This window comes from Sphaeramia orbicularis, chromosome 7 (genome assembly GCF_902148855.1).
Source record: "Sphaeramia orbicularis chromosome 7, fSphaOr1.1, whole genome shotgun sequence".
NCBI lineage: Eukaryota > Metazoa > Chordata > Actinopteri > Kurtiformes > Apogonidae > Sphaeramia > Sphaeramia orbicularis.
The window spans coordinates 53,776,663-53,804,328 of record NC_043963.1 but is presented as its reverse complement, the minus strand read 5'-3'; the positions used below and the strand labels follow the sequence as shown (position 1 = coordinate 53,804,328).

The window sequence follows — 27,666 nt, the reverse complement described above, 5'->3', positions numbered from 1 at the left end:
CATCCTGTTTTTTTTGTTCATATGACTTTAGTTGGACTCAAAGGTCTTTCCATTACAGTTTTGTGCGATATACCAATTTAACTACACCTGAAAAACCACCTCTCACAAGCGCAAAAACTTTTCATCTAAAAAGGAGAGTTTTGGTGAAGTTGTCATTTATTCATTAGGTAAATTTTTATGCTGGTAACAAGAAGTTCTCTACATAAAAATCAGTGTACATTATAGATGTAAACAACTGCGACAGTTAGCTAAAGACATCAAACAACAAGCATCCAGGATAAAACAGACTCCAACACCAACACCAGCATTTTATCCAGACTAACCCTGAAAACTGTGTAACGAATAATAAATTAATAAATATCATTTGGGAGGCACAAGAACTATCAACACCGATAATTATCAGTCCGATATTGAAAAGACGACTTCATGCCGATAATTTCGATAATTCAAGTTTTCACCAATAAATACAGCCCATAATAATAAATCTAACTGGCTTAGATTTGGTGCATTTCACCAGTACACAGTGCACACTGTTACCATGACAACTGCCACAAAAACCAAGAAGAAGAAACAGAAGCAGAGGTGTGGATCAGTCCAATGTTTGTCAGTCAAAGGGTTTTCAGTTCCATAGTCTCGTACAGCTGTAAGACCAGGAAGATCCAGACCAAGAGGAAGATCCAGACCGAGAAGAAGATCCAGGCCGAGAAGAAGATCCAGACCAAGAAGAAGATCCAGACCAAGAAGAAGATCCAGGCCGAGAAGAAGATCCAGACCGAGAAGAAGATCCAGACCCAGAGGAAGATCCAGACCCAGAGGAAGATCCAGACCAAGAAGAAGATCCAGACCAAGAAGAAGATCCAGATCCAGATCCAGATCCAGTGGTTGTTTTGTCTGTTTTGTTCCAACAGCAGCAGAAGAACAGGGACATTCAAAAACGCTGATCGTCCAAACAGCTGATCGTAGCTTAATGGCCCAGAACAGTGACCAATCAGCCCCAAAGTAGGTATGGCCATCTGTAGCCACGCCCACTTTCACCTCTGCTAAATCCAAACCCCAGTTTAATGGATGCTTTCCTCGTTCAGCCCTGTCCTCTCCTTATGGACACATTATAGAGAAAAAGCTGAACGGAGCTGAATGTGTGAAAACAGCGACAGTCGATCATCCCCAAATTCGTTCTGTGACATAAATATTCTGAACTGAAAACCCTTGGTCTATTGTCCATTTGAAGCAGACAGAGGCTTTAGGTTCTGGAGAAGCCTTTATTGGACTATTAACCTCCTGAGACCCAGGAAATGTCCGCAAAGTACCAGCCTTTTTGTTTTTTTATTAAATAAGTGCCTATATTGGAAACATCATGATACAACAGTTTTTTCAGATGCAGTTTTTAACATTTTTATGGAATGTCCTTTGTGATGGACAGTTTTCTTTTCTTTTCTGTTTTTTTTTTTTTTTGTATAAAGTTGTGAAACTCTTGTCCACAAATGTGGACAGAAAACCCATAGCTGGGTCTGAGGAGGTTAACGGAGTTTAACACTGACTGGAAATATGAAGAAAAGAACTGGAAGAATGGGAACTATTGGGATTTGGGATCGGTTAGGAGAAGCAGGAAGTTATCGGTTATCGGTATCATTGTAAAAACTTATTATCGTACATCCTTAAATATTACTTGTAGGTGAACGATGGTGATGAGCAGGTCGACAGATAAGCGCTGGCTTTAGTCTGAACATGAAGTTTGGAACGCTGACCAAAAACATTCCCTCTGTTACCAGGGATGAGGTGGAGGTGGTGGGGGTGGGGGTGGGGGTGGGGCGGTCGGGTCAGTGAGCCTCTGGCAGGGAGGTGCTGAGGTGCTGGATTTAGGCATACAATAAGTAGGGGGTGTTCTGATAAGACTGTACGCACATTTCACTGGCCGGTGTCATCTGTTTGCTGGGTAACCTTTCAAACAAAGCTTCAAAACAAAAGAGGCCAACGGTGTGTGTTCGTGCTTCACAGGAAACTGAATCCATGAGTCCATGACTGTGAAGATGTGATGTCTGATGTCTGGACCGTGTGTTCTGACAGAAGGCTGGTCAGAACTGAAGACACACATACCATGAGTGGGTTTTATGTATGAGTGTCCAAGTAAAGACCAGAACAGTGAGTGTTCTCTTATCAGGATGGGCGGGGCTTTCTGTGCAGATATTATTAACCAATGTCATCACTGACACCCCCACCCCACCCCCACCCCTACTGACGGCTTTGTTTTCAAGCACATTCTTTCCATCCTTGTTTTTCACTCTTAACTTATCCTCTGAGATAACAGCCATGGTTCCTGTACAGTATACAGAGATCATCTGGTCTGAAGTTTCAGTGACACCATCAGATATTTGAAGGAGTAGATAAAGGAGTATATAAAGGAGTATATAAAGGAGTATATAAAGGAGTAGATAAAGGAGTATGTATAGGAGTATATAAAGGAGTATATATAGGAGTAGATAAAGGAGTATATAAAGGAGTATATAAAGGAGTAGATAAAGGAGTATGTATAGGAGTATATAAAAGAGTATATATAGGAGTAGATAAAGGAGTATATAAAGGAGTATATAAAGGAGTATATAAAGGAGTAGATAAAGGAGTATGTATAGGAGTATATAAAGGAGTATATATAGGAGTATATAAAGGAGTATATATAGGAGTAGATAAAGGAGTATATAAAGGAGTAGATAAAGGAGTATGTATAGGAGTATATAAAGGAGTATATAAAGGAGCATATAAAGGAGTAGATAAAGGAGTATATATAGGAGTAGATAAAGGAGCATATAAAGGAGTAGATAAAGGAGTATGTATAGGAGTATATAAAGGAGTATATATAGGAGTATATAAAGGAGTATGTATAGGAGTAGATAAAGGAGTATATAAAGGAGTATATAAAGGAGTAGATAAAGGAGTATATATAGGAGTAGATAAAGGAGTATGTATAGGAGTATATAAAGGAGTATATATAGGAGTAGATAAAGGAGTATATAAAGGAGTAGATAAAGGAGTATGTATAGGAGTATATAAAGGAGTATATATAGGAGTATATATAGGAGTATATAAAGGAGTATATAAAGGAGCATATAAAGGAGTAGATAAAGGAGTATATATAGGAGTAGATAAAGGAGTATGTATAGGAGTAGATAAAGGAGTATATATAGGAGTAGATAAAGGAGTATATAAAGGAGTATGTATAGGAGTATATAAAGGAGCATATAAAGGAGTAGATAAAGGAGTATGTATAGGAGTATATAAAGGAGCATATAAAGGAGTAGATAAAGGAGTAGATAAAGGAGTAGATATAGGAGTATATAAAGGAGTACATAAAGGAGTAGATATAGGAGTATATAAAGGAGTAGATAAAGGAGTATATATAGGAGTATATAAAGGAGTATATATAGGAGTATATAAAGGAGTAGATAAAGGAGTATATATAGGAGTATATAAAGGAGTACATAAAGGAGTAGATATAGGAGTATATAAAGGAGTAGATAAAGGAGTAGATATAGGAGTATATAAAGGAGTAGATAAAGGAGTATATATAGGAGTATATATAGGAGTACATAAAGGAGTAGATAAAGGAGTATATATAGGAGTATATAAAGGAGTAGATAAAGGAGTATATATAGGAGTATATAAAGGAGTATATAAAAGAGTATATATAGGAGTACATAAAGGAGTAGATAAAGGAGTATATATAGGAGTAGATAAAGGAGTAGATAAAGGAGTATATATAGGAGTATATAAAGGAGTATATAAAGGAGTATATATAGGAGTATATATAGGAGTATATATAGGAGTACATAAAGGAGTAGATAAAGGAGTATATAAAGGAGTAGATATAGGAGTAGATAAAGAAGTAGATAAAGGAGTATATATAGAAGTAGATAAAGGAGTATATAAAGGAGTAGATAAAGGAGTATATAAAGGAGTATATATAGGAGTAGATAAAGGAGTAGATAAAGGAGTATATATAGGAGTAGATAAAGGAGTATATATAGGAGTAGATAAAGGAGTAGATAAAGGAGCATATAAAGGAGTAGATAAAGGAGTATATAAAGGAGTAGATAAAGGAGTATGTATAGGAGTATATAAAGGAGTATATATAGGAGTATATAAAGGAGTAGATATAGGAGTAGATAAAGGAGTATATAAAGGAGTAGATAAAGGAGTATGTATAGGAGTATATAAAGGAGTATATATAGGAGTATATAAAGGAGTATATAAAGGAGCATATAAAGGAGTAGATAAAGGAGTATATATAGGAGTAGATAAAGGAGCATATAAAGGAGTAGATAAAGGAGTATATAAAGGAGTAGATAAAGGAGTATATAAAGGAGTAGATAAAGGAGTATGTATAGGAGTATATAAAGGAATATATAGAGGAGTATATAAAGGAGTATATATAGGAGTAGATAAAGGAGTATATAAAGGAGTAGATAAAGGAGTATGTATAGGAGTATATAAAGGAGTATATATAGGAGTATATATAGGAGTAGATAAAGGAGTATATAAAGGAGTATATAAAGGAGTAGATAAAGGAGTATGTATAGGAGTATATAAAGGAGTATATATAGGAGTATATAAAGGAGTATATAAAGGAGTAGATAAAGGAGTATATATAGGAGTATATAAAGGAGTATATAAAGGAGCATATAAAGGAGTAGATAAAGGAGTATATATAGGAGTAGATAAAGGAGTATGTATAGGAGTATATAAAGGAGTATATAAAGGAGTAGATAAAGGAGTATGTATAGGAGTATATAAAGGAGCATATAAAGGAGTAGATAAAGGAGTATATATAGGAGTAGATAAAGGAGTATACAGGGGTTGGACAAAATAATGGAAACACCTTCACCTCAAGATGATAATGCCCCAATCCATACAGCTAGAATTGTTCAAGAATGGCATGAGGAACATTCTAATGAAGTTGAGCATCTCGTATGGCCGGCACAGTCCCCAGACCTCAACATTATTGAGCATTTATGGTCAGTTTTAGAGATTCAAGTAAGACGTCGATTTCCACCGCCATCGTCTCTAAAAGAGTTGGAGGGTATTCTAACTGAAGAATGGCTTCAAATTCCTTTGGAAACAATTCATAAGTTGTATGAATCAATACCTCGCAGAATTGAGGCTGTAATTGCCACAAAAGGCGGACCTACACCATATTAAATTATATTTTGTTGATTTTTTAAGGTGTTTCCATTATTTTGTCCAACCCCTGTATCTCATATCTGTCACCATATTTGTCACCATGTCCACCACAACTAAGTGTATTTGTGATATGTCTGCTTTTTCTGTATGTTTTTCTTTTCTATTTGATGTCGATGTGTGTGTTTGTGTGACAATTCTATGTACAGTCAAGTGGAAACAAATCTCCCCTCTGGGACGAATAAAGTCTAACTCTCTAACTCTAACTCTATAAGAAGCTGTAAGTCCGGTCCAGGCCTCGTTGACAACACCTGCTGCTGTGTACATGCTGGTTTAAAGCCTGGACTTTGATATTTTACCTTGTCCATACAAAGGACGAGAGGATGGAGCTGGACAAGGACAAATGGTGACAGTCACCAAGCGAACACTAAACGAAAACACTGAAAGACGCTGACTGACAGACACTGTCATTTGTGGTGCACTGCAGTTGTCGACTAGTTATGAAGGGACATGGATAACTCTGTCAAAAAACCAAAAAGACGCTAGAAGACAGAACCAAGACCACACAGTTCTCATGTTGGGTTAAACACCAACGAATAAAAATGACCTTTAAGCCGAGATCTAAAGGTTTCCAGAGAAGGAGCCATTTTGACATGGATGTCTATGTTAAAACTAAGATTGGTAACAACCAGTTTAGCCAATGGTTGGAAGGGACCCAGATCCACAGGAGAGGCATCAAGGGTCCAACTGGGTCCAAACACAATGACCTCCATTTTACCACTATTTAAGTTTAGGAAGTTAAAAGCCATCCAGTCCTTGACGTCTTTAAGGCGGTTTAGTAAAGGTGTCAGGGAGTCTTGATTGGTCGGTTTTCAGGGCATATAGATTTGAGAGTCGTCAGCATAAAAGTGTTAAGAAACACCATGATTTTGAAGAATTTTCCCAAGTGGAAGGAGGTAAAGTGAAAAGAGAATGGGTCAGTCCTGTCAGTGGTCGACCCCACTACTCAAACATACATACCGTAGTGACACAACGGTTATGAATAGACTAGTGTGTGGTGTATTTGTATATTTACCTGTAATAACCCACTCACTGCTGTCTGTCCCACAGAAGAACATGACAGGGCACTGTTTGTTTGGAACTATTGATGTTTACATGGACCACCTGATCATCGTAGCGGTGACATCAAAGCGTGTCTCAACTCTGTCTCTCTATGGCTCTGCTTATACTGTTTATGCTCTCATTGACATGTAACTTTAAGCTGTATTATTATTGAAATGGGTGAGTTATATATATTAATATTCACTCCCAGTACAGTTGTCATGATCTTTAGCTATAACTGGAAACATCAGCTGCTTTCATTCTCCACACGTGTCGACATGTTCATTTACACACTGAGTTTGGGCTCTGATGTCTTATAGGTTTCATGTAAAGTTTACACATTTACAGAGTCTGGTCATAAAAAGTGTCATCACACTAAATTTATCTAAATAAATATGTAAACGTCTTCTACTGGATGATTACTGCAGTGATTAATGAGTTTATGAAGTTCTTAATTCTAAATAGTTGCTTTTCCATAAAACATCTGTGCAAAACTTTATCGATATTTATTAAATGTCGAAAAAGCAGAAGTGCGTAATGTCGGTTTTTCCATTAAATCACAAATGCAATGATTTGTTTATTTGTTATCATGAGATGACATGACAAGTCATTCCATAAAAATGGAGACGAACATAAATATGGTGTTGGTTTACAGATATATTTATTATTATTATATATTACCCCTCTATCTCTTACTAAATTTAAAAAATGACTGGGTTTCCTGGTGTGTCCACACCAAGGCTCTAATAGTTTGGGATTTTTCATTATAGTTTAGTTTTATTTAGTTTTGACTTTTTTTCTCTAATTCAGTTCGTTTTAATTTGTTTTTAGAGCAGGTTTGCTAGTTTTTATTAGTTTTCATTTTTTTCTAAATGCTTAGTTTTAGTTCAGTTTTAGTATTAATTTAGTTTAGTGGTCTCTTTTCTCTTCTTCTCTGTCGTCGTATTCAAATAAATCCCAGACAGGACTCTGCTGCTTTCTCCCAACTTTAGTCTCCATGTTTCCAGGTAGAGTGGGGACCAGAAGACGACTGGAAACCACAAGTGAACACAAGTGATGGACCCTTAAATATCATGCGGTGCCAGCAGCTAAAATTGCTAGAGCGAAATAAATCGCTTTCGTATCAATCCGCCATTGACAAAAGACGAAAACGAAGGGAATTTTATCCATAATTTTTATACATTTTAGTTAGTTTTGTAAACACACAATACAGTTTCAGTTAGTTATCGTTTTTTTTTGTTTAATTATAGTTTTTATTTATTTCAGTTAACGAAAATGTTTTTTCAATTCTAGTTTTCGTCATTTCGTTAGTTTTCGATGATAACCTTGGTCCACACATACCCATACATATTCTTCTTCTTCACTTGTCGTAACGTACGTCAACATCCGTTTTTTTAATTCACCTGACTCTAGTTGTGAAAAAGGTCTTTCCATTGTAGTTTTGCGTGATATACCATTTGCGCTACGGCCAAAAAAACACCTCTTGCCAGTGCAAAAACTTATAATTGAAAAATGAGACTTTTGGCGAAATTGTCATTTTTCCCTTAGGTACATTTTTATGTGGAAGTTATGTTTGCGCAATTTGAGGATCAATGGAAAAGCGACTAGTGATGCATATTTTCACATTTATAAACAACCATCAGTTTGATACAGAACATAAAGACTGGACTGAGTTTAATGGATAAAGGTCATGTGGTCTGATGAGTCCACAATGACCCTGGTCCAGAGGGATGGATGGATTACCCATCATGCCTAGTGCCTACAGTACCAGCCTGGGGAGCAGTGTTATGGTCTGGGGTTGGTTCAGTGGATCAGGTCTGGGTTCACCATTCTTATGTGTTCAAAAATAACGTCAATATGAGTAATTTACTGAATGAAGGTCATGTTTAACATTAGAGGATCTGTCTGCCCTGAAGACACAACACATACAGGGGTTGGACAAAATAATGGAAACACCTTAAAAAAATCAACAAAATATAATTTAATATGGTGTAGGTCCGCCTTTTGTGGCAATTACAGCCTCAATTCTCCGAGGTATTGATTCATACAACTTGTGAATTGTTTCCAAAGGAATTTGAAGCCATTCTTCAGTTAGAATACCCTCCAACTCTTTTAGAGACGATGGCGGTGGAAATCGACGTCTTACTTGAATCTCTAAAACTGACCATAAATGCTCAATAATGTTGAGGTCTGGGGACTGTGCCGGCCATACGAGATGCTCAACTTCATTAGAATGTTCCTCATGCCATTCTTGAACAATTCTAGCTGTATGGACTGGGGCATTATCATCTTGAGGTGAAGGTGTTTCCATTATTTTGTCCAACCCCTGTACCACAGAGTCCAGACCTGAACCACAGAGTCCAGACCTGAACCACAGAGTCCAGACCTGAACCACAGAGTCTGTGCCTGAACCACAGAGTCCAGACCTGACCCACAGGGTCCAGACCACAACCACAGAGTCTGTACCTGAACCACAGAGTCCAGACCTGAACCACAGAGTCCAGACCTGACCCACAGGGTCCAGACCACAACCACAGAGTCTGTACCTGAACCACAGAGTCCAGACCTGAACCACACAGTCTGTACCTGAACCACAGAGTCTGTACCTGAACCACAGGGTCCAGACCACAACCACAGAGTCCAGACCTGAACCACAGAGTCTGTACCTGAACCACAGAGTGTGTACCTGAACCACAGAGTCCAGACCTGAACCACAGAGTCCAGGCCTGAACCACAGAGTCCAGACCTGAACCACAGAGTCCAGACCTGAACCACAGGGTCCAGACCTGAACCACAGAGTCCAGACCACAACCACAGAGTCTGTGCCTGAACCACAGAGTCCAGACCTGAACCACAGGGTCCAGACCTGAACCACAGAGTCCAGACCTGAACCACAGGGTCCAGACCACAACCACAGAGTCCAGACCTGAACCACAGAGTGTGTACCTGAACCACAGAGTCCAGACCTGAACCACAGAGTCCAGGCCTGAACCACAGAGTCCAGACCTGAACCACAGGGTCCAGACCTGAACCACAGAGTCCAGACCTGAACCACAGCGTCCAGACCTGAACCACAGAGTCCAGACCTGAACCACAGAGTCCAGACCTGAACCACAGCGTCCAGACCTGAACCACAGAGTCCAGACCTGAACCACAGAGTCCAGACCTGACCCACAGAGTCCAGACCTGAACCACAGAGTCTGTACCTGAACCACAGAGTCCAGACCTGAACCTCTTTGTGAATCTGTGGGACCTGCTCCTCAGTGGTTCGACTTCTCATCATCAGTACAAGATGGTGGTAAAAAGTGAATGTACCTGTGGACCGTAGACACAGATCTGATGAACGATGATGGGTTTGTTTTTCTCCAGGCAGTACATATGGTTCTGTGTTCAGGAGTAGATATGATAATTCGATGCATGTGTGTATGTTATGATTTATCCATGAACAGATGAGTTGAACATGATGAATCCAGATGCTCCTGCTGGGACATAAATGGAGCGTCTCTCTCAGACCAGGGGAGGACCCACTTTCAGGGCAAATGTACGGTGGCCCTGAAGGGCAAACCACAAAGCACACAAGAAAAAGAAAGGCACACAAAAACACACACACTCAAGAAAAAGAAAGGCACACAAAAACACACACACACAAGAAAAAGAAAGGCACACAAAAACACACACACACAAGAAAAAGAAAGGCACACAAAAAAAACACACACAAGAAAAAGAAAGGCACACAAAAACACACACACACAAGAAAAAGAAAGGCACACAAAAACACACACACACAAGAAAAAGAAAGGCACACAAAAAAAACACAAGAAAAAGAAAATCACACAAACAAGAAAAGTGTCCTTCCATAAAAGGAAGCTACAGTACCTGCGGTGTCCAGGATCTGGATGCTGACTGGACTGTGTGTGTAACAGGTGGAAAAACTGGAGGTTTATATTTAAATATGACTACCACCGAAGAAATGATCAGAGATTATTTTGATGCAGGACACACTTATACCAGTTTTTGTACGGTAGTCATATTGAAATATAAACTTACGGTTTTCCCACCTGTCAGAAAGACGATCCAATCAGCGTCCAGATCCAGGTCTCAGCAGGTGCCTGCCTTTTACAGCCGGACCTTTTTCTTATTTGTGTGATTTTCTTTTTCCTGCATGTGTGTTTTTTTCTTGTGTTTGTGATATTTTTTCTTGTGAGTGTGTGGGGGGGGTTGTGTGCTTTTTTTTTTTTTTTCTTGTGTTTGTGTTTGTTTTTTTTCTTGTGTGTGTGTGTTTTTTTCTTGTGTCCCTCTTTTTCTAGTGTGTGTGTGTGTGTGTGTGTTTTCTTGTTTGTGTTTTTTTTTCTCGTGCTCCTCTTTTCTCGTGTGTGTGTTTTTTTCTTACGTGTGTGTTTTTTTTCTTGTGTGTGTATGTTTTTGTCTTTTGTGTGTTTTTTTCTTTTGTGTTTTTTTGTGTGTTTTTTTCTTGTGTGTCTGTTTTTTTCTTTTGTGTTTTATTTCTTGCATGTGATTTTCTTGTGTCCCTCTTTTTCTTGTGTGTGTTTTTTTTCTTTTTTGTGTTTTTTTTTCTCGTGCTCCTCTTTTTCTCTTGTGTGTTTTTTTCTTACTGTGTGTTTTTTTTTCTTGTTTGTGTGCTTTTTTTCTTGTTTGTTTTTTTTTTTTCTTGTGTGTGTATTTTTTTTCTTGTGTGTGTGTTTTTTTCTTGTGTTTTTTTTATCTTGCGTGTGAATTTTTTTCTTGTGTGTGTGTTTTTTTTCTTGTGTGTTTTTTTTCTTGTTTGTGTTTTTTTTTTCTTGTGTGTTTTTTTTTTTCTTGCATGTGTTTTTCTTTTGTGTGTGTTTTTTTCTTCTTGTTTGTGTTTTTTCTTCTTGTGTGCCTTTCTTTTTCTCGTGTGTTTTGTGATTTGTCGGTGTGTTTTGCCCTTCAGGGCCACCGTACATACAAAATGAAGAAAGGAGAGGAAAGAAGCAGATGGAACGACTGAGTGCAGCGGGATATTACAGAGAAGAGTGAAGCTATTTCAAGGATGGTGTGTTTGGAATGACAACTGTTGCCCCCCCCCCCCCCCACACACACACACACACACACACACACACACACTCCCTCACTCCCTGAACCTCAGGCCTTCTAATTCTAATGCTCAGAACTTTTCCATCCACAGATCCTTCTCACCGTTGCTTTGTGCGTCCAATGATATTTATAGAACACTATTAGCTTTTCCCGATGAGCTGTGACACACGTGAGCGTCTCCCAATCACGCGTGGACTCTATGGTATATAAAGGCTGTGGGGGGGTGGGAAAATAACAGGGATAGATCTGCACCCCATAGATCCACAAACACTAAAGGCAAAACCCAACAGAGGACAGAGCTCCAGTGTGTAGTGTTTGTGTGTCTCAGCCTGTGTCAAACACCTTAACCCCCCCCCACCACTCCTCCTCCTCCTCCTCCCTCTCCTCTCTCCTCCTTTGACTTCCCCAGCTGCCATCCATGAGTGGAACTAACTCCTCTGCCTATCGATCGGAGCGTAGTTTCCACCAGACGTCTTCCTCGTCCACATCCTCTGGGAGCCCATACATGGAGAAGAACCGGGGACTGTTCACCGAGGACTTTGGCTCCTTCATGAGGCCTGGGACCGACGCCCTGGGCTTTTCCAGTAAGTTGGAGGAAATTTAAAATCAGTGTTGGTCATTTTTGTGCAGAGAGCAGCGAGAACAGTAGGAGCAGTGGTCCAGCTGAAGGGACGGCTCTGACTGTACACTTTAGAGCTGGGATTTGGGCTAAGGGGGGATGCTGGTCCTGTTAGTTCTAGTTACATTTTAATTTCTGTATAATTTATGTGTTATAGGACCAGATGGATTCAAACGAAACAAGAGCCTGTTTTGACAAAACATGTATTTGAGTTAAAATGTAGGCAGTAAATATAAAAACTCAGAAAAATCTATTCTGAAAATACCTTCAAACACAGGTTTCAAACATACAGGCTGTGGGCCACAGCTGGCCTTCCCAAGGGTCCAGTCAGGCCCATGGATGAATATGAAAATGAAAAAAATTACACTGAAGAAATTAACAGTCATTTTAGTTCAGGAGCCAAATTCAGCCCAGTTCAATCTAAAGTGGATCAGATCAGTAAAATACTGTCATAAAAACCTAGAAATAATGACAACTGCAATTTATTCTTTTATTTTAGTGTAAAAAAATAATTATGAACATGAAAATTCTTAACAGTATAATTGTATCCATATTCTGCTGTTAACCACTGAGATCTGTCAGTTGTAATGAACATGTATAAATGATAAACAGACATAATAGGGTTCAAATCACACTCATGTTTTTTAAGTAGAAATTCCAGGTTCATGTTATTCCCATTTTTTAAAGGGTGGTTTGCAGATGTAAACACATTATATCATGTAATTGTACTTTTTTCACTGTAAAACATTGAAGTTGGATATAAAAAGTTTGAATTTGACCTTATTTATGTATTATTATGTTATTATTTTAATGGTCCGGTCCATTTCAGATCACATGTGGCTGAATGTGACCCCTGAACTTTACCCCATTCCTGAAAACTCACAGGAAGGATCTGTAATTAGACACTTCCCATGAGTTCAGGTTCCCTCTCTGTGGTTCCAACAGTGGACTGATGGTTGGATTGGACCCGGTTTTGTTCTCTGTCTTGCTCGCTCATCTTGGACAGTGATCCTGCCTGATCTGGACCTGATCTGGACCTGATCTGGAACCTGAACTCATGGTCAGTCTGTGAATCCATGGATCCTCTGCTCCAGAAATAATGTCTGTGAAGTGGGGACAGATTTTGGACAGTAGTTTCACGTTGGTGAATTCGTATTTGTGATGGAGAAAGAACAGTTGCACAGTTGTATTTCCTGTTTGTAATTCTGGTCTAAACTTATTCATTCATATTCTGACTGAACTCATTCAACAGTTTACACAGATTTATTTTTGCACATCTACAGACTAATATACGCACATTTCTATCTAATGCACATGAATATTTGGACCTCTTCGTAACCCCATACCTGTGTGGGTCACATGTGTTTAGTGAATGCATACTGAACTGAGACGGTAGGACAAGTGTACAAACCAGTGGAGGGAAGTGACTAATTACAGATCCTTCCTGTGAGTTTCAGGAATGGGGTAAAGTTCAGGGGTCACATTCAGCCACATGTGATCTGAAATGGACCGGACCATCAAAATAATAACACAATAATATATAAATAAAGCAAATCCAAACTTTTTATATCTAACTTCAATGTTTTACAGTGAAAAAAGTACAATTACATGATATAACGTGTTTACCTCTACAAACAACCCTTTAAAAAATGGGAATAACATGAACCTGGAATTTCTACTTAAAAAACATGAGTGTGATTTGAACCCTATTATGTCTGTTTATCATTTATACATGTTCATTACAACTGACAGATCTCAGTGGTTAACAGCAGAATATGGATACAATTATACTGTTAAGAATTTTCATGTTCATAATTAGTTTTTTACACTAAAATAAAAAGAATAAATTGCAGTTGTCATTATTTCTAGGTTTTATGACAGTATTTTACTGATCTGATCCACTTTAGATTGAATTTGGCTCCTGAACTAAAATGACTGTTAACTTCTTCAGGGTAATTTTTTTAAATTTTCATATTCATCCATGGGCCTGACTGGACCCTTGGGCAAGCTGGTTGTGGCAAATGGGCCGTAAGTTTGAAACTTATGTTTGGAGTTATTTTCAGAATAGATTTTTCTGAGTTTTTATATTTACTGCCTACATTTTAATACAAATACATGTTTTTGTCAAAACAGGCTCTTGTTTAGTTTGAATCCATTTGAGGGGAACTATTGTGTGGATTTGCATCATTCAGGCTGATTTCAATGTAAAAGGACGAACAGTAACACATAGAAAAGACAAGCCCTTGGTGCACCCACTGGTCCTATAACACACATCAATTATATAGAAATTAAAATGTTACAAGAAGAAAACCAAACTAACAAGATCAAGATGATGAAAAAGACGAAGAAAAAAAAAAAAAGAAAAAGATGCAATAAGATGAAAGATGCCTCTTCTCAGATTTCATTTCAGTTTTATTGACATAATATTGCAAAAGCCAGGAAATAATAAATGGAATATGTCCAAAGTGCCATTTGAATTCTCTCTGAACAAGGATGAAACAGTAGAAAAGGGTCATAAAGGTTTGAATTCTGCCCACACTGAACACTAATGAGCACATTAGAGGGAAGCTGATTATTTTCTGTATTTTATTTATTTATTTTTGAAGTTAGAATGGTTTAATATTTTCAGATTTTATTAATAAGATGTGAGGTTCAGTTCAGGTTGCACACAAACAGCCACAGTCCTTCTAAAGCACAGGTGTCCAACATATGGCCCGTGGGCCAAAACCGGCCCACCAAGGGGTCCAGTTCAACCTGTGGGATGAATTTGTTAAATGCAAAAATGACACTGAACATAAGAACAATGAATGATGTTCAAATCATTTTAGTCCAGGTTCCACATACAGAGCAGTGTGATCTGAAGTGAATGGAACCAGTGAAATAATAACATAATAACCTACAAATAATGACAACTCCAATCTTCTTTAAAGTAAAAAAAAAAAAAAAAGTACAAATGACATGAAAATGTTTATATTTGCGAACTGTCCTTTCACACAAAAAGTGACCAACTTGAAAAAATAGAAACAGCCTGAAATGTCTTAAGAAAAGTATGTTTGTGAAAAAAAAAAGTTTGTTGTGTATTTGTAGATCCACTGTATCTGTACGTTAGAATGAACATGTAGAAATGATAAACTGAACCTGAATATGGGCAGGAAATGCACTGGGTTTTCTAAAAAAAATTCAGGTTGTTCTGGTTTTTCACATTTTTAAGGAAACTTTGTAGATGTAGACGTTTACATGTTGTAATTCTACTTTTTTATGTGAGTGGTCCAGCCTACCACAGATCATAAAATGCTGAATGTGGAACCTGAACTGAAATGGGTTTGAGAGCCCTGGTCTAAAGGGGACATGCAAAAGGGATTTCTAAACTCAATGGGACTTCCTGGTAAATAAAATAAAATAAAATAAAATACAACAAAATAAAATAAAATAATATAAAATACAATAAAATGAAACAAAATGAAACAAAATGAAATACAATAAAATACAATAAAATACAATAAAAAATACAACACAATAAAATAAAATAACATACTATAAAATACAATAAAATAAAATACAATACAATACAATAAAATGAAATGAAATACAATAAAATAATAGGCTGAATGTGGAACTGAACTGAAATGGGTTTGAGAGCCCTGGTCTAAAGAGGACATGCAAAAGGGATTTCTAAACTCATTAGGACTTCCTGGTAAAATAAAATACAATAAAATAATGTTATACTTTGAGGACATTTCCAAGCCTGGACTTTATCAGTTCAGTTTCAGTGGATAAACCCTCAGACCTCTTGGTTCTAAGACACTGCAGACATGTCTGTTTGATTTGGGTCTGTGTCCAAAACCAACTCTCCAGCAGTGCTTCATCTGTCTGTGGCTCAGTGAAGTGTGGAGCTGGTGTGAAGTGTCCTCACCGCTGCTGGACACTGACATGTGAATGTGTGACACGTGAACTTTAAATGGACTCAGTGAACGTTGGCTCCATGTGTCAGGGACAGAGCAGGACCGTTCTGGAACCATGGGGGAGACCCAGAGGGAGAACAGGGGCCCCGAGGTGGAGGAGACCCAGAGGGAGAACAGGGGCCCCGGGGTGGAGGAGACCCAGAGGGAGAACAGGGGCCCCGAGGTGGAGGAGACCCAGAGGGAGAACAGGGGCCCCGGGGTGGAGGAGACCCAGAGGGAGAACAGGGGCCCCGAGGTGGAGGAGACCCAGAGGGAGAACAGGGGCCCCGAGGTGGAGGAGACCCAGAGGGAGAACAGGGGCCCCGGGGTGGAGGAGACCCAGAGGGAGAACAGGGGCCCTGGGGTAGTGGATGCTAACGGGACAGCAAAATGGACACACACACAGAGACACAGAGAGACAGACAGTCAGACAGACAGACAAACACAGACAGACAGACACTCACACACACACAGAAGCCAGGGAATGTGGGTCCTACTGCCAGCAGTGTGACTTCACACACTGAATATCTGAGATGACGCCTGCATAAGGAATGACCAGATGGTTGCTTGGTGACACACACACACACACACACACACACACACACACACACACACACACACACACACAGCTGACATTTGTTGGGCCAGTCTTGGTATCACAGACATATTTCCAGTGTGATGGCCTGTGTGGTTCTGGGCTGAGCTCACAGTCACAGAGGACTTCCACACATCAGGGTCAGAGTTATTCAGACTGCAGAGAAGAAGTCTACATGAGCAGTGACATCAGCCACAGGTTCTGAACGGCTGGTCATTTTCAGTTTTGGAGCCAGCTGTGACCATATTTGGACAAAAGGGTGGACCAATGGAAGAGTAAGGAGTGGTAACACCAACTGACACAGTAAAACTTCAACATAAAGACCCAAACGTCCACCTTTAACCCTTAAAGACCCAAATGTCCACCTTTAACCCTCATAGACCCAAACGTCCACCTTTAACCCTTACAGACTCAAACGTCCACCTTTAACCCTTAAAGACCCAAATGTCCACCTTTAACCCTCATAGACCCAAACGTCCACCTTTAACCCTTAAAGACCCAAACGTCCACCTTTAACCCTTAAAGACCCAAACGTCCACCTTTAACCCTTACAGACTCAAACGTCCACCTTTAACCCTTAAAGACCCAAACATCCACCTTTAACCCTTAAAGACCCAAACGTCCACCTTTAATCCTTAAAGACCCAAACGTCCACCTTTAACCCTTAAAGACCCAAACATCCACCTTTAACCCTTAAAGACCCAAACGTCCACCTTTAACCCTTACAGACTCAAACGTCCACCTTAACCCTTAAAGACCCAAACATCCACCTTTAACCCTTAAAGACCCAAACGTCCACCTTTAACCCTTACAGACCCAAACGTCCACCTTTAACCCTTACAGACCCAAACGTCCACCTTTAACCCTTACAGACTCAAACGTCCACCTTTAATCCTTACAGACCCAAACGTCCACCTTTAACCCTTACAGACCCAAACGTCCACTTTTAACCCTTACAGACCCAAACGTCCACCTTTAACCCTTACAGACCCAAACGTCCACCTTTAACCTTTACATACCCAAACATCCACCTTTAACCCTTACAGACACAAACGTCCACCTTTAACCCTTACAGACCCAAACGTCCACCTTTAACCCTTACAGACCCAAACATCCACCTTTAACCCTTACAGACCCAAACGTCCACCTTTAACCCTCATAGACCCAAACGTCCACCTTTAACCCTCATAAACCCAAACGTCCACTTTTAACCCTTACAGACCCAAACGTCCACCTTTAACCCTTACAGACCCAAACGTCCACCTTTAACCCTTACAGACCCTAACGTCCACCTTTAACCCTCATAAACCCAAACGTCCACTTTTAACCCTCATAAACCCAAACGTCCACCTTTAACCCTTACAGACTCAAACGTCCACCTTTAACCTAAACCATCTACTGATGTAAACTGTTTAATTCCTGTTGATCCATTAATCCTATCAATCCATGTCAATAATTGGTGTGAAATACAGTTCTTCATCTTTTCGTGGTCATCAGATATGACCCATTTGGACGTTCAGAGGCTCCGTAGTTGGAAACACCATCATCTTCCACAACACTGATTCCCCAGTCAAACCCATGGAGTTGGATCAATGCCAGTGGATGGACACACTGGGTTTATGTTCAGTTAGTGACAGATTGGACTGAAAAAGACACTGTTTCTTCAGTTTTCTCTTTATCTGATATAATAACCCTCAACTTTAATCTGAACTTTAAAGAACATCTACATGATCAGTGAATTAAATATAAGAAAATACATGATTTTCACACAAAAAATGCAAATACAGAGGATGTTATTATAATAAATGGTAATAAATCACTTAAAAATGTTAAATACAGAGGAAAAATCATTTGGGAACTGACACAAAAGTAGCTCTTTATGGGTTAAACATAACTCATTTGATGTTTTTGGTAGCGCAACGTATCATTTACTCACCACAATTACAGTCAAGATTGTCTGTTGGGAAAAAAAACAACTTTATTCATTAAATAGAAGCCCTACCAGCAGAAATAAGGGCCTAAAAATCTTATTAACAGAAGAATCATTTACAAAAGGACCACAGTAAGCTGTTAAAGCAAAACGATAATCGATCAATTAATCAATCAAACTTTATTTATATAGCACATATGTAGCACAAAGTACTTTACCCCCCCCCCCCCCCCCCCCCCCCCACTGTCCTGCATTGCAAATAGAAATAAAAATAAAAGCAACAGAGTAAAACAATGTTAAAAAGTGAGAGTTTAATTAAAAGCAAAACTAAAAAAGCAGGTTTTAAGTTTACTTTAATAAATATGAACAGTCACAGTGGACCTCAGGTCCTCAGGTCGACTGTTCCACGGTTTGGGGCCTTAAAAACTGAATGAGGCCTCACCATGAGTTTTAGTGTGGACTCTGGGAACAGGTCAAAGATGAGGACCTGAGGGTCCAAGAGGCCTCATATGTTAAAGCAAGTCAGATAAATAAATAGGGCTAGGACCATTAAGAGTTTTAAAACAAAATAAAATGGATCCTGAAGTTGACATGGAGCCAGTGTACAGACCTGAGCACTGGGCTGATGTGGTCTGTCCTTCTGGTCTGGGCTGTGGAGTTTTGGAGCAGCTGCAGAGGTGCACTGGTTTTATTAGGAAGACCAGAGAGGAGAACGTTACAATAATTAATGTGATCAGTGACAAATGCATGTATCAGAGTCTGTGCACTGGGTCCACTGAGAAAGGGTCTTAGTCTGGACATATTTTTAAATGATAAGAACCAGTTTTGGTGACAGACCTGATGTGTGGCTCAAAGCTAAGCTCACAATCAAATAAAACACCCAGACTTTTAATCCTTTCAGAAGGGTCCAGTGAAAAGGTCTGGAGCTTAGCTTTGAGCCTCTCTCTCTGAGCCTCAGGACCAACCATTAAAACCTGGGTTTTGTCCTGGTTGAGCTGGAGGAAGTTTGCTGCAATCCAGGACTTAACATCTAAAATGCACTTAAAAAGGGTGTCAACTGGGCTGAGGTCATCAGGAGACACACAAATATAAAGCTGAGTGTCATCAGCATAACTATGAAAGTTAATGCTGTGTCTCCTGATGACCTGTCCTAGAGGCAGCATGTAAAGGTTTTACAAGGGTTGGACCTAAAATTGACCCTTGGGGAACACCACATTCCATTTCACACCTTTTTGAACATAAAACATAAAAATCCCTGTTTGTTAAAAATGATTCAGACCAGTTAAAACAGACCCAGACAGACCAACTGTGTTATTCACTCTGTCTAATAGAATGCAGTGGTCCACAGAGTCAAACGCTGCAGTAAGATCCAATAGGACCAAGACGGAAAGCTTTTTGTTGTCCACATTGGATCTAATGTGGTTTGAAAGCTGACCCAGTGCCGTCTCTGTGCTATGGTGCGCTCTAAAACCAGATTGATCAAATTCTAAAATGTTGTGTGAAATAATAAAATCATTGATCTGGTTAAAAATGATTTTCTCTAAAATTTTACTTAAAAACAGTAGGTTGGATACAGGTCTGTAGTTACTGGCAAAGGAGGGGTCCAGTTTGTTATTCTTGAGAAGGGGTCTGACTGTAGCGGTTTTAAGAGCTGTTGGAAAGACCCCCGTATGCAATGAATAATTTACAATATTAAGAACATCTTGAATTAAAAATGTAAACACTGATTTAAAAAGAGAAGTGGGAATAGAGACTAAAAAGCAGGTAGTTGTTTGTAACTGTAAAATGACTTTGTTAAGACTCTCAGCACCAACCAGGGCAGAATTCTCCAAAGTAGCAGATAAAATCAGTGAATCTGAGGTACAAACATGTCAGTGTCAGTTCCCAAATGAAATTATCTCTATTTCCAACCTCCCTTAAGTGATTTATCACCAATTATTATATTATCCTTTATATTTTGCATTTTATCAGTATAAATCAGGTATTTTCCCATATTTAATTCACTGATCATGTAGATGTTCATAAAAACTCAGATTAAAGTTGAGGGTTATTATATTAGAAACAGAGAAAACTGAACAACAAAAAAAGACTTTTTCAGTCAAATATATCATTTACTGAACATAAACCGTGTGTTCATCCACTGTCATTGATCAAAGCTAGGTTAAAGTACACTTATGGAAAAGATGTGATCAATACTAGTGATATATCCACTGACAACAGCCATCTGCACTGTGGGAATTATGTTTCATTTTATTCATAACAAACTTATTTTGTTGGAGATGTCAGTAAATATTAGCAAATATTAGTAATTTTAGAGATAGTTGTCTAAGTGTTGTGGAATTGCGCCCTCTTTTGTTCATTACATGAAACTACACCTAGGATTAATTAAAATGTATTATATACATTTTAATTAGTGCTGAAATTAACACCAAAACAAATGAACCCAAATGAGCGCACACACACACACACACACACACACACACACAGGTCAGTATTTTTTATCATAGCAGAAGTAAGTGTGTTAATTTCATGAATGAACAATGAAAACCACAGGTAGAAGACACAAGTGTAAACCCCCCGGCTGTTCTTTTCTTTTCTCGTGGTGCTTTCAGGTGGAGCTGGAAATATCAAGGCCCTCGGTGATTCCTACCAGTTCACCGTGGATGTCAGAGACTTCTCCCCTGAAGACGTCATTGTCACCACATCCAACAATCAGATTGAAGTTCGTGCAGAAAAGGTCAGCAGACAGTACCTGAATATATTAACCCTTTAACCCCTGAGTCCTGACTGCAGGTAAAGGTTATCATATTAAAGCAGACAGTCGCACAGCTCTGGACTACCTAAACACAAATCTGTGGATCTGATGTAACTATTGCTTTTTCTTTTTATAACAGCTGGCTCAAGATGGTTCGGTGATGAACACATTCACTCACAAATGCCAACTACCGGAGGATGTGGACCCCACCTCTGTGACGTCATCCCTGGGGGCAGAGGGGACCTTAACGGTCCGGGCACGTCGCCACCCAGCCAAACATGAGCACATACAGACCTTCCGCACAGAGATTAAGATCTAGTGGGACGCTGGTTTTGTCATCCTAATCCTTCCCCTGTGGTTTTTCATTTCTCTGTCCTGTATTTCCTGTCTTCAGTGTCATCCTTCCATACTCAGAGTTGGCTCTGTGAACTATGAAACACACCACAACCCCCCTGTACAACTGCAACAACATGCCGCTATGCTAATTTACATTTGGAGTTCACATACATACAGACAGACATACAGACAGACAGACAGACAGACAGACAGACAGACATATGCATAGACATACAGTCCCTGTTCCCCTATTTCACTCATGTCTACTAACATCTAACATCTTTCTAAACTTAAAACCCACTTTGACATGGATGATTTCCCATTAATAATAATTTATTGTATATTATTGTTTGTGTGAATAAACTTTTCTTTCTTTGACAATAATAATGTCTCTGTCTGTGTTTTTGATGGACTCAGGTTCATTAAATCATTGAAAGGTTCAAAATGTAAAAAAAACAAACAAAAAACAAACAAAAAGAAAAAAAAAAAAACTTAGTTCAGATTAAAAATCAAACCAAGATCCAAACATTTGAGTAATGACACAGACAAACGCTGCAGATTCATATCTATGGGATTACAGGAGTTTTACAACACCACACCAAAAAGGATATTTTTCTTATTATTTATTATTTTTAAGTCGAACTATTAGAACAAAGCATAGTGTCAGTGTATTTGTGTTATATATGTATGTGTGTGTGTGTGTGTGTGTGTGTGTGTGTGTGTGAGTGTGTGTGTGTTCTTTTTGGGACAATCTGTCCAGTGTGTTCTTTTTGGGGACAGTCTGTCCAGTGTGTTCTTTTTGGGGACAATCTGTTCAGTGTGTTCTTTTTGGGGACAGTCCGTCCAGTGTGTTCTTTTTGGGGACAATCTGTCCAGTGTGTTCTTTTTGGGGACAATCTGTTCAGTGTGTTCTTTTTGGGGACTGTCTGTCCAGTGTGTTCTTTTTGGGGACAGTCCGTCCAGTGTGTTCTTTTTGGGGACAGTCTGTCCAGTGTGTTCTTTTTGGGGACAGTCGGTCCAGTGTGTTCTTTATGGGGACAATCTGTCCAGTGTGTTCTTTTTGGGGACAGTCTGTCCAGTGTGTTCTTTTTGGGGACAATCTGTTCAGTGTGTTCTTTTTGGGGACAGTCTGTCCAGTATGTTCTTTTTGGGGACAGTCTGTCCAGTGTGTTCTTTTTGGGGACAGTCTGTTCAGTGTGTTCTTTTTGGGGACAGTCGGTCCAGTGTGTTCTTTTTGGGGACAGTCTGTCCAGTGTGTTCTTTTTGGGGACAGCCTGTCCAGTATGTTCTTTTTGGGGACAGTCTGTCCAGTGTGTTCTTTTTGGGGACAGTCTGTTCAGTGTGTTCTTTTTGGGGACAGTCTGTCCAGTGTGTTCTTTTTGGGGACAGTCTGTCCAGTGTGTTCTTTTTGGGGACAGTCTGTTCAGTGTGTTCTTTTTGGGGACAGTCTGTCCAGTGTGTTCTTTTTGGGGACAGTCTGTCCAGTGTGTTCTTTTTGGGGACAGTCTGTTCAGTGTGTTCTTTTTGGGGACAGTCTGTTCAGTGTGTTCTTTTTGGGGACAGTCTGTCCAGTGTGTTCTTCCTTTTATACTTCCCTCAGTGTGATCACATGACCCCTGACCTCAGTATTCGAGCCTGACCACAGCCTCACTAAAAGCTGTTCTTTTTCACAGACACTAACTCCCATCCATGAGCCCCTTTTATGGTTTTTCTAATTACTTCAGCTCTCCATGTTTTCAGAGTACAACTGGCTGAAACCACTGTTATTCTTCTTCTTCACCACCCATCTAGGTAAAACCACATATTGAATGTATAAATGTAGATGTGCCCTGCACAGCAAAAGAAAAGTGTCCTCTAAATCAATGAGAAACAGCCACAGTCACATGGGGTCAGTGCACATGAGCGTACATTAAAGAGGGAATGAGGACAGAGCACACCTGAAAAGAAAGACAAGCTTTTAAAACACACCATTCAAGCACAACGATGGATATATGCACATGACTCCTGAATGTTTGTGCACATCCTGGAGGACAGCAATGTTTACAATGACACATGTACACAATGTTTACAATGACACATGTACACAATGTTTACAATGACACATGTACACAATGTTTACAATGACACATGTACACAATGTTTACAATGACACATGTACACAATGTTTACAATGACACATATACACAGTGTTTACAATGACACATATACACAATGTTTACAATGACACATATACACAATGTTTACAATGACACATGTACACAATGTTTACAATGACACATATACACAATGTTTACAATGACACATGTACACAATGTTTACAATGACACATATACACAATGTTTACAATGACACATATACACAATGTTTACAATGACACATGTACACAATGTTTACAATGACACATGTACACAATGTTTACAATGACACATATACACAGTGTTAACAATGACACATATACACAATGTTTACAATGACACATGTACACAATGTTTACAATGACACATATACACAATGTTTACAATGACACATATACAAAGTGTTAACAATGACACATATACACAATGTTTACAATGACACATGTACACAATGTTTACAATGACACATATACACAGTGTTTACAATGACACATATACACAGTGTTTACAATGACACATGTACACAATGTTTACAATGACACATATACACAATGTTTACAATGACACATGTACACAATGTTTACAATGACACATATACACAATGTTTACAATGACACATGTACACAGTGTTTACAATGACACATATACACAGTGTTTACAATGACACATATACACAGTGTTTACAATGACACATATACACAGTGTTTACAATGACACATATACACAATGTTTACAATGACACATATACACAATGTTTACAATGACACATGTACACAATGTTTACAATGACACATATACACAATGTTTACAATGACACATATACACAGTGTTTACAATGACACATATACACAGTGTTTACAATGACACATATACACAATGTTTACAATGACACATATACACAATGTTCACAATGACACATATACACAATGTTTACAGAAATACATGTGACACTTACTGGGCCTCTGTATAGAGGTGGAAACTCAAATGTAGCCGTAAAGACACACAGGTTCGGTTTTTGTCTCAATTAAGTGGTTTTCTTTTATTCTAATCACAGGTGTCAAACATGTGACCCAGGGGCCAAATCCGATCAATGGGATGAATGTGTGAAATGCAAAAATTACACTAGGACAGTGGTTCTCTGACTTTTTACAGTGGAGTACCCCCTGAATTTTTTTTTTTTTTCCAAGTACCCCCAACTTTCACTTCAGCATTTTTGATTGATAAAAATTAGGCCAAATTAGTTCCTGTGTCAAAGGTATCTGTTTATATTTACAAAACTGTCAAAACAAACAACATATATTTAACTGTAATATATAAAAAAACAACACATTTTTTAAAGTAAATTCTGTGCAAAATATACACTGAAAAGTGCCCTTTTTCACTGATAAGAAAAATAAATAAATTGGTCATTAATTAATAAACGAACCTTTCATCAACAAAAAATTATTCCTTATCTACACAAATAAACTCATTTTGAATCAAATAAAATATAAGTTTTCTTCAAATGTGACCAAAGTTTAAGCAAGATAACTGACAATAAAATTATTATATGAGTGTATTTATTGTGTTTTATATTTCAGCATTAATTCTCATTATTTATTTTGTATTCAGTACATGATGACTTATTTAATGTATTTTTACAAAAAAATTTCAAGTACCCCCTGGGCTTCTTCCAAGTACCCCTGGGGGTACACGTTGCCCCACTGTGGGAACCCCTGAACTAAGATAGTAACAATCATTTTAGTTCAGGTTCCACATTCAGACCAATTTAATGTCAAATGGATCAGATCAGCAAAATATCATAATAACCTAGAAATATTCACAACTTCAAATATTTCTCTTCAAAAGAAAAACCTTGAATTTAAAATCATTTAGGAATATTGAATTGAGATGGAGACTTGTTTTTGTTGTTGTTGATTTTTTTATGGTGTGAATACTCGATGCTGTACACATTTAACTGTTGTTTTGAATCTTATTCTAACATCCGTCAACGTCCTTTTTTTTGTTCTTGTTCATGTGACTCTAGTTGTGCTAAAATGTCTTTCCGTTGCAGTTTCACATTATAAACCAACTTCACTACAACTGAAAAACCACCTCTTACAAGCACAGAAACTATTCATCAAAAAACAAGAGTTTTGGCAAAATTGTCGTTGTAGGAGCTATTTGTCTGGTTAATTTTTTGTTCAAAGTTAATTTACCTTTTTTGTTTACAAATTTTTTATTTTTTATTTTTTTGGCTAATTGTTTATTTTTTGCTTACTTTTTGTTTGTTTAATATTTAGACCTTTTTCTTTTTTTTTTCATGGTTACTGCTTTCATTCTTTAGTATTTAGCACCTGTTGTTTTGTGTTTTCTTATTGGTTTAGACCGTGGGCACCTGGGTACAAATAGGAAGCACCAAGTCAGACCAGCACGCACCTGGGTGGGCCTATGGTTTTTTACCAGATAACCAGTCATTCACAGACAGATAGGATGAGCAGGAGAGACAGCACAAAAGGCCGTGGTTATTGTTTGCCTGCAAAATCCTGAAAATAAACCACTTGAAATATGTCATCTATGGTATGGACATTGTGTTTTTGACTGCGTAAACCACAAACCCATGGTGCATCTAGTGGTTATTTGAGTTATGTTAAAGTCTTAAGTTCAGTCACTTTTGAGTTTTGATTTAATTTTGATGACAAATAGCCGCTACAGTTGTTTTTCCATTAGAAAAATTTTTATGCACAAGTTATATTCACGCAGTTTGAGGGTCAATGGAAAGGGGACTAATGACAGCAGCTGAATGTGGCTTTTCAGGCAGAGGCACATACAGGCAAATTCACATTAAACATCACCAAAAAACCCACACAGTAAGTCCTCAGACACACAGAGGTTACCCAAAAACAGATTACCGTACATTTAACAGCCTATAGAAGCAGAGGGAGTACATGTGTCTGAGTATGTGTGGGTTCTCCTCTGAGGTCCACCATAACGTCCCATTCAAGTCCATGTGGATTTGAGGCCATGGTCTGGTTGACTGAAGATGCTTCTGTCCTTCTGGACCTCCTGCTTTCAGCTGGACTCCTACAGTCTTGGATCACACCTTACATGTACTTTCTGTAGAAGAGGTGGAAGTGGAATTCCCTTCCCACCGGTATCAGAAGGTCTGTCACCTTTGCACTGTTTAAAAAACAACTTAAACTTTGGCTAAAATCCACACAAAACCATAACCATCATGAAGTGCCTTAACCCACTTATTTTTTGCACTATTGAATGTGACTCAGGGCTGATCTTTAAAGATGCTGCTGTAACTAAAGTAGAACCTTTTAATGGGATTTGGCCTGAATACTATTTATTTACTATTTATGCTTTGTACAGGATATACTTTTTATAATTCAAGTTTTTATTTGATTTTTAATGGAGAATGTACATGTTTTACATTCACATGCACATACAACATTTTACAGTGTTGTTTTTCTATATATCTTTTCTTTTCTTTTCTTTTCTTTTCTTTTCAGAAAAGAACAAAACAATCTGTCTGTGCAATTGTTTTTCTGTGTGTATCTCCAGTGTTTTGCTTCTTGACCCCCCCCCCCTTTTTTTTTTAAACAATGAAACATTAATGAAAAAAATAAATAACAAGAAAAGCACTCAGAGAGTGCAGACCTCCGCCAAGGCAGATCAGTGGGCCCCCATGGCCTGCCCACCCCACCCCCTCCCAATCACCACCAATATTGAATCATTTCTTCCTTGTGCCAGTATCAACATTTCCTGAAAATTTCATGAAAATCCGTCCATAACTTTTTGAGTTATCCTGCTAACAAACAAACAAACAAGCAAGCATGCACGCACACAAACACACAAAGCAAAGCAATCACAGTACCTCCCGGCGGAGGTAATAATACAAACAACAGTAATAAAGTAGCTAAACAACAGTGGGTGTCACCATTTGTTCCTTTTGAGTGTTTATGAAGTTCGTCCATAGTTTCCAGCATTCCTCAAATTTGTCGTGTTCTAGTCTCAAAGCACA

General features: G+C 38.5%; 1 protein-coding gene and 1 long non-coding RNA gene across 2 annotated transcripts; both read left to right on the top strand.

Annotated features, from left to right (window-relative positions):
• On the top strand, positions 1–26,424 carry LOC115421908 (uncharacterized). Its single transcript, XR_003935759.1, has 3 exons — positions 1–148; positions 5,847–5,850; positions 26,352–26,424. It is a non-coding gene; the product is annotated as an uncharacterized LOC115421908 (long non-coding RNA).
• hspb7 (heat shock protein family, member 7 (cardiovascular)) lies at positions 11,573–21,903 on the top strand. The gene is made up of 3 exons (XM_030137910.1): positions 11,573–11,930; positions 21,044–21,168; positions 21,326–21,903. The coding sequence occupies exons 1-3, from the start codon at positions 11,765–11,767 to the stop codon at positions 21,503–21,505; spliced, it is 471 nt and encodes a 156-aa protein (XP_029993770.1). The 5' UTR covers positions 11,573–11,764; the 3' UTR covers positions 21,506–21,903.
• Positions 26,425–27,666: the final 1,242 nt, after the last annotated feature.